At 46.9% G+C, this 8261-nt stretch overlaps 1 protein-coding gene across 1 annotated transcript in view; it reads right to left on the reverse strand.

The window, feature by feature from the left end:
- The window catches only part of LOC144172783 (cytochrome b-c1 complex subunit 2, mitochondrial-like), a 40180-nt gene extending 33942 nt beyond the window's left edge, over positions 1-6238 (reverse strand). The window contains exons 1-4 of the mRNA XM_077701388.1: positions 6085-6238; positions 3716-3793; positions 2932-3081; positions 71-135 (exon numbers count right to left, since the gene is read on the reverse strand). Coding sequence (XP_077557514.1) covers positions 71-135; positions 2932-3081; positions 3716-3793; positions 6085-6129 — 338 coding nt within the window. The 5' untranslated portion in view covers positions 6130-6238. The remainder of the gene's footprint in view (positions 1-70; positions 136-2931; positions 3082-3715; positions 3794-6084) is intronic.
- Positions 6239-8261: the final 2023 nt, after the last annotated feature.

The following is an 8261-nucleotide window of genomic DNA, read 5'->3' on the forward strand; positions in this document are numbered from 1 at the left end:
TGCCCCAGTAATTGCACTGATAGAGTGATAGCCCATGTGTGGCAACGACGTCTATCTGGCCAACACTCACGTCAGATTTCCTCCGAGGTACTCAATGTTCTTGGTGATGGCGAACTTGGAGTGGCTCTTGGTGGCCTGTGGACAGCAAGAGAATGAAGAAGGGAAGAAGGACAAAGACAGATGAAGTCGCTCAACCGTATGCTCAGTGTAGCTGTTTGTAAAATACTTATACTAGATGTCATGAAATGAATTTCACAGACGAACTAAATTCAGAGTTTGGGCGTTTTAACCTTTCACTGCCACGCCATAGCCCATCAGACACGAAGTTGCGATGATTTCAAACGTCTTGTGAAACGGTGAAAGTTAAAAACTGCACCTTGCGAACTAACGCCATCTGACAACTCCTTTTTCCATTTGATTATTGTTTGTTTACATTTAGCATGTGTACATGGCGTTGGGAGCAAAATTTGAACCCAAGGTAGCGGTGAGTTGGGCAAAAATGGTGATCTGTTTCACTGCGCGCTCCGCAAAGGCAGAGGCAGCTCTTTCAAGGACTTTGGCAGCTGCTACTGCTGATATTTTTTTTTTTTTTCCCCAGCAGCAGTGTTAATACCCTGTCACACGGATGTTTTAAATCTGGATTGAAGCGAAGTGCAACTGACTTTTCGAGTGCGCTCAATGCATCACCCCTGCTACATGGCACGTTTAAATCCTGATTGAGAAGTTGCACCGTTTGCACTCACAATCGCCAGGTGGTGCCAAAAATGCATTTTGCAGCCGGTGCCCGGTAACTTTGCGCGGTCGTACGTATACATAACTATATAAATGCTATTGCCCATTTATCTGAGTCAAGTTATTTGATACAATTTGTGGCGTTAGTTGAAGCTGACACCTTTCGTGCCCTTACTCAGTGGGGACGAGAGTATCACCGCTTTCGTCCCATTGCGCTTGGGAACCTCAATCACGCTTGGGAAACCGGGATCGAGTTGGGAGTTGGATCGGGCTCAATTGCGATTGAAACTGGCCGTGTAGCAGCCAAGTAGCATAATGGAGCTTGATCCGGATCAACTCAATCGCGATTGAAAGTGCCGTGTGACAGGGTATCACTCCCGAAACAATATGGATTTCTCAGATTTCAGTTCTGATGAAGACCCTCCCATTCAATGGCCTCCAGGTAAGGTTCTTTTTTTTCTTCATACTCTATTTATAAATAAAACGTGTTTCCTATCTGATGACTGCAGTTTTACTTTCATGTGCAGGGTCTGGACAATGTGTGGCGGGGATACTTTGCCAAATGCACCGCACCGCATCGCGTTATCACTTTCAAGATAGCCTGGCGCTCGTGTCAGATGAGCGTTGCGGAGCAACGCGCGCTGTTTCTCAAGAGCACTAAATTTATTTTCTTGGTTTTTACCACTGAAGTAATAAGAACTTTGTGTCAGAACACAAACAGGTATGCTTGGATGCATATTTTAGAGACCGACTTAGGGTTGAGTGGCTTTGCGGAGCGGCACAGCCATCAGGGCTGTTAAGTTGGTGGGCCCCCCAAAATCCAAAATTTGGTGTACAGCGTTGATGCATATATTGAACCATAGCTTAGGAAAGTAGAAACAACTAGTACATCTTAGAATTCCTAGAATAATTTTTAGGCTCAGTAGAATTGCCTTAGGCTGTGTGTATATTTTTTTGTGCATTTTTTTCTGTTAATTTTACAAATAAACTGGAAATAATTGTACCCTTCACAAAACAGCTGTTATGTGTTTGAAAGAGCAATTTATAAGTTACAATTTCATGCATAGCAATGCTAAATGTATCGAGTAGCTCAAGAGAAAAAAAAACTGTTTTGTGGAAGCACTCAAAATCGGCCATTTTTCCGCGGTAACGAAAGAGTAAAAGGGTACTCACCAAATTACATTCCTATGGAATGTACTAATTCATGAACCATGGGATTAAAAACCCTTCCACACAAATACGAAACATTTACAGATCCATGAAAACAATCCTCATGGCCTAGTTTGTTTATTTTAGAGATGTACCACTTCTGTACTAAAATAAAAACAAATAAACAGTGCATTCATCTTAGTTCAGCTAGCTTGCACTAGGTAGTGCTTAGTGGCAATGGCTGCCTAGCAAGCGGGTTTTATTCTTTTATTTCACAGATATTTCTCAAATAATTGAACCAGACCATTCCAAGCATCTTCAGGAATCTGCAAAGCCTTTCATATCTGAGCACGGCGATCTTCAAGTCCGTGGGTCACGCATTGGTTAGTACCATAGGAACGTGTTTGGGTGTGTACACAGAGATGGCAAAATTACCTCTCTAAAGTAATTAAATTACATTACTCATTACTTTCCTAGAATTTTCCAAAATGTAGTTAAATTACACTAGACATTGCAGGTGACCGAAAGTAATGACATTACATTACCATTACTTTTCAAAAGTAATGAAATTACTTCGAAATTACTCAAACAAAAATTCCTCACTCATACACTACCGACTCATATGCGTACACACTGCAATCTCAAAAACATTTGTTTATACACGAACTTATGTACAGTTTATTTACAGCGCTATACATTGATATGTTAGATATCTTTCTCAGAAGGAGCCGACATTCAAAGTGGGCATCGGAAAGGCGTCCCCGTTTGTACGAAAGAGTGTCTTCTGCCTTGCTTGCCGTAGTTGAGGGCTCCGAATTGATTCCGATCTCCTGAGGGGGATCTCTACCATACGCCAAAATCTCGAACACATGGACGTTTTCGCTTTCTGCCTCCACTGCAAAAACGGCCGCTTTGGCCGACATCGAAGCCGTGTCCTCGGGCCAAGCAGAACGACGCCTTAGCCACTGCGCCACTTCGGCGGTTGACGGACAAATCTCCGTGCTAGACACCCAGCCCAGAAGTTGAGCCACCCTGCCCTCCTCTACTCACCAGGCCAGCCGCGTTGCGGAGTGTGTGGGTGATGCCGAGGGTGTGGCCGTCCTCGTACCGTGCACCAGCCTTCACCACTATGGCCAGCCTGGTGATAGGGGAGTAGTTTTCCAGGGTGGTCACTGTCAGCCCATTGGGAAGGGTCGACGTCTGCGGAACCAAGAAGGGTGCACAAAGTCAATGTCACTGCAGTGTTAGCACAAAGGCAGGCGGGAGACTGGCATGGCAACCAGAAGGAAAAATTGGTTTCTGAGAGACAAAAGTAAAGTGTGTGTAAACAATGAAGGAGTCAAGGCCATTTAAAAGATAGCACCAAAGTTGTCACGCTACCCGGTATTAAAAATAACATACACACTTATCTGTTTACTTAGCATCTTCGTTTTGCTTTTAAGGGTTTTTTATTTAGGGATGGAGCTGGGCTGGCGTTGTTGGCGTCTCCTGTCAAAGTCGTAACCATCGTCTCATGTACTCACAGTACTAAAACACCGGGACACTCATTCCCGCCTCGAGCTGGAGAGCTTCGTGCTTCAAAGACAAGAGACTTTTACAGCAAACCCCCTCTACCCCCCAAACGGTACCCGCACAGTACGGTTATTATATGCGTAAATTACTTGCATTGCCCTGCAATAAGCTAATTTGTTAGTCGGCACCTTGCCCTCTGACTCATTCACCTTCATTTTTTGTCAATTTAGTGCTGTTTCTAGTAAGATGTCTAACCCCAATGCCTAACTGCCCAGTAACTTACCACGAAGGGCATATCCAATCCAACACCAATCCAACTCACCTCGACATCCTGCTTGGGCAGAGCCTGGAACGCCTGGCTCTGTGGCTTGGCAGCAGCCTGTGCCGCAAAGGCGCGCGCCTGCACACACAAGGTGGACACCAAGCTTTATGTGCAGTCATCCGCAGCACCTTCAGTTACAGTGGAGGACACCACGTTCTTGCCCACTACTACACTCGGTTACAACTCAAGAACGGCACCACCTCATGTAGTGCATCACTCCGCCAAAGCACCAGACCCGTGACGTCAGTGCGCGCGCGTTTTGAAAGGGGTTTGCTATGAATGCGTGATATCGTCTGCCTTGTCTCACCCAGTTTGTTTGTCGTCACTGCAGTCGTTTATAAGCATATTAAGTCCAAAAAATCACGGCAACGGCTCACGCCATGTTCAAAATATTCCCAATAACGCCCTACTTGCGCCGTGCGGAGAAACATCCGGCTATGGTGATAAGGCACAGCGGCAACTTCCGGTGCCGTTCTTTAGTTGTCACCGAGTATAACAGGGGCAGCACAAGGTTAGGCTCTTAAACCTTTCTCTACCATGTACGTGTTTTTATCATCCACTCAAAACAGACCCCTTGGTTATTGCTGAAAACGTGAAATCTGTCCTGGTCTATGCTGCAGGACCCCTTTAAACTTGTCGCTCCCCTAGAACCTCGAAGCCAAGTGAGCCTGTGCTAGATTTTACTGAGCAAACCTATGCATGAGATTAAAAGTACCAGTGCCTTTAGAATCTAACACCTTTCCAAAAATCAGCTGTTCAGGCTGCAAGCTAAGAACTGGACATCTTTCACGAAATAGAAAAATATATTTATTATGACAATGAATTCTTTACGAGCTCACAGGCGTGCACTGGCATCGGATGTGACTGCCTGCATGGACTTGCATAAATGGAGCTACGGTCCAGCCTGCTCTAATACCACCAATAGCATCATGCCGGGACGTGGCCTGGGGGGGGTCCCAAAAAACTTTTTTCTGGCCAGCACGTAAGCAAGTGTTTTGGAAAAACTTCCCCTTCCCATAACTCTCCTCCCTTTCCTCACTTTCCCCGAAATAAATGTCTGGATACGGACTTGGAGTCGTGTACGATTTCGGCTATCACGGTGGCGCCACTGTAGGCAAGGTTTGCGCCTACTCCAGTCTTCATACTCCCTCAGCAAGGCTCCTTGCTCAGGGAATGACTGAAGCTAGAAAACAAGAGGATGAGAAAGTGCGTGACTGTTTTCGATATTTTCGAGATGCAACGAGGTTAATCCAACTGACTGGAACCTTGCGCTGCCCATGAAAACTGGCAATTAGCAAAAATGGGGCGGGGGGGACTTAGAACAGTTTGACTGTCTGAAGTTGACTCTTCCTACCCGCACCTGAAACACGAATTGCTAAATCGCACAGGGGTCAATGTTCTTCATGGAAAGAGCTCACTTTCTCTTTCACCAATATCTATAGGCAGTGTGTAAGAATAATTTTAGTTTTATGCAGCTATCTTGCGGTGAGACTTCGAACGAAGAGCAGACGACTAATTCGCAGCGTCCCATGACAGACTGGTGAACACGGCGAAATGAAAACACACGGAGTTTTTATAAAATACGATCGACTTAGTAGCACAAGCTCGAAAAACGCGTTCAAGAAACCCGTAAACTATAAAGTACTCCACTGTGGGACTGAAGCTGGTTTTTCGAACACCGCCACCACATCAACACTGCTCCGACAGGACTGCTAGTGCTTCGAAACAGCGGCTAAACACGAGCAAGTAACCTGGCAAACATAGCGACGTACGGTACCGCAGCCCTAGAGCTTTAGAGCAACAGATCTGAACCAAACACCGGTTACCGAAATGGTGCAGTGAAATCAGGCCGGCCACGAATCGCTTCAAAACTAATAGAACTACGGCGAACGCGGCTACGACTGCTGCAAGCCGGTGTATTCTCCATCTTCTAGCGTGGCGTAACCGAAAGAAGCGAGATTAAGTCCGACTTCTCGGTTGAAGCTGTTGACAAGAGCGATTTTAGACGCCGCGAGACTGAATGGGAACTTGATGAACATTGCGAGTGCTCCAGCCAGAAGGTGGTATCCTGCACGCCCTCGCCAAGTACGATCGCGCGAAAATGACTTCGCGAAGCCCCTCATCATCAACAGCCCCACACCGATGTGCGCAGGAGTGAAAATAAGGTACGCCTGCTGAGTAAACAGCTCCACGAATGTTCACTCAGTAGTGACCCCCGCCGTTAACCTTCACAGGCGGCCGCCGGTCACGTTGGGCATGAAGCCGCCCGGCGAAGCAGCCCTGGATCGCAACGTGTCCATGGTAGCAGCTTGTGCGTAATGTAGGTAGTAACAAAATGTTTCAAGATGAACGCGCAGTAGTATTCTCACCGCGTGCAGATTTAGGCCAGGGATTCGGGTGATCTTCGCTGCCATGGTTGCACCACAGACGAGACGAAAGGTGAAAAAAAAAAACGCAAAAAGAAAACTGTTAACACGAGGCAGTGGAGAAGAGTAATGTGTGTCTAGAAGCAGTTATGTAGGCAGCGTCGCGTTGTGGACAAAAAATCACTGGCAATACGTTTTATTTAGTTTTTTTTTAATTCCAGTTTTGCGAAGAAATAACTATTCTTTTTAACAGATAATTTTTGCACATTTACTCTATTTGCTGCTAGGGCGCAATACCTACCAGCTTACTCTATTTACGTTATCCTTATTCGCACGCTCTGTGCGATCAATACTCATTTTTGATTTCGCACGCGGCGTACGAACACAAATATGCGGACGACCTTGCAACATTGGCTGCTCTACCGCACAGACCTTCGTCAGAAGCAACGTTCATAAACGTTTGTGAGAAGGTTCTGAGAAGCATGTAAGATTGTACATCGTTACCATGGGGTTTCTTACAATAATATGTTACGGTAATACGTCTACCTACAGCGTGAACTCATTTATTATGAATATCTTTATTAACTGCGGATTAACTTTGACCACCTGGGGACCTTTAACAAGCGCCGAAACGTCGAACACACGAGAGGCTTTGCTTTTCGCCTCCACCAGAAAAGCGGCCGCCGCGGCCGAATATCGAAGCGGCGTTCTTGGGCTCAGCAGCACAACGCGTTAGCCACTGAGCCACCGTGGCGTGCCAAACGACCGAGCACCCAAACATGCTCGGTCGTTTTGGGGGTGTGTGCACGGGCGTGCGTGTGTGTGAAGGTAACGATTTCAAGCGCGCAATCTCTAAGGACAACGTATACCTACCAAATATTACACCTCACAGCCTTGAGGCACGGGCGGCACAAACATGCGAAAAAATCTTCCTTTCTCTCCTTGTTTACCTGTTAATCCTCGTCGCCATTCTGATCCACTCTGACGCAGGCTCTATGACGAAGCTCGCGCTGAAGACTACGCCGCCGCTATTGGCTGGTTCTCTTAAATGCTGCAGCCAATCAGCGTTCCCGGTTCTGGGGGAAGCCGCCGTGCCAATGTTGCCAACTGGAGGGTTTTCGCCCTACATGTAGCGCGTTTCAGCAATTTTCCCCCGAATTAGTTCCGCGGGACTGCCTTCACCATGTCCGCGCCTCCTCGCCCTTCCTCCTCGCCCTTCCGCGCGCGCAGGCGCAGGCGCTTCCCAGTCAACCCGGTAACAACGTAACCAACGGAACAGACGGACTGCTAAAACTCTCTATTTCAATCTGTACACAGAGAGCGTGGTGTAAATATATTCTGACACCGTGGCATAGAGCGTTCTGACACCGTGGCATAAAAAAAGAGAGCTATCGCAACAAACCCGCGGAGGACGCGGGTTCGATTCCCGGCCGCGGCGGCCGCTTTCCTGATGGAGGCGAAAAGCAAAAACTACCGTGTGTTTGAGATTTCGGCGCACGTTAATGATCCCCAGGTGGCCAAAATTAATCCGGAGCCCTCCACTACAGCGGGCCTTATCGCCTGCGTTGCGTCGGCGCGTTAAAACCCACAATCAATCAATCGGATCCGCAACAAAGCTGCCCTCCATGATCAGCATAAAGGACTATCGGCGGCACTACGTATACAGTGCCGCCGATAGTTGCAGAGCTTATAAGCTCTGCAACTGTCACTTGTATAGCGGTTCCGATGACGTCACGCAATTCGTATCTGACCAATAGTTAACGTAGGAGAGAACTAGTCCGAGATTCGGAAGCCGACGGTGAATGAATAAAAAATCTACTCTGTGCCGAAGGATTACCAACGACCGTGGGAACAGTCCAAGGAGTAAACCAAACAAGCCTACGCTTATTTGTAATTTGCGATTGAGCATACTTCCAAGTAAATCAGCAGAATGAGATTTGTAAGGGCTCTAATTTCGTTGCAGCGGAAAACACGGGGATGTCGATTTTTCTCCCATAGGAGCACATGTATATTGACAGCAGATGGCAATTTCCCAACTGCGCAGTTCCCAACGGTGAACTACGTGATCCCGAAAATTATATGGAACTCGGGGTACGGTTTGAGTCAACTTAGCAGCTAATTGCCACATACAGTCGAACCTCGTTATAACGAAGTATTATCGGGGTAGTCAATTGATTTTT

This window comes from Haemaphysalis longicornis, unplaced genomic scaffold (genome assembly GCF_048455015.1).
Source record: "Haemaphysalis longicornis isolate Haplotype H1 unplaced genomic scaffold, Haemaphysalis longicornis Haplotype H1 scaffold_26, whole genome shotgun sequence".
Lineage (NCBI taxonomy): Eukaryota > Metazoa > Arthropoda > Arachnida > Ixodida > Ixodidae > Haemaphysalis > Haemaphysalis longicornis.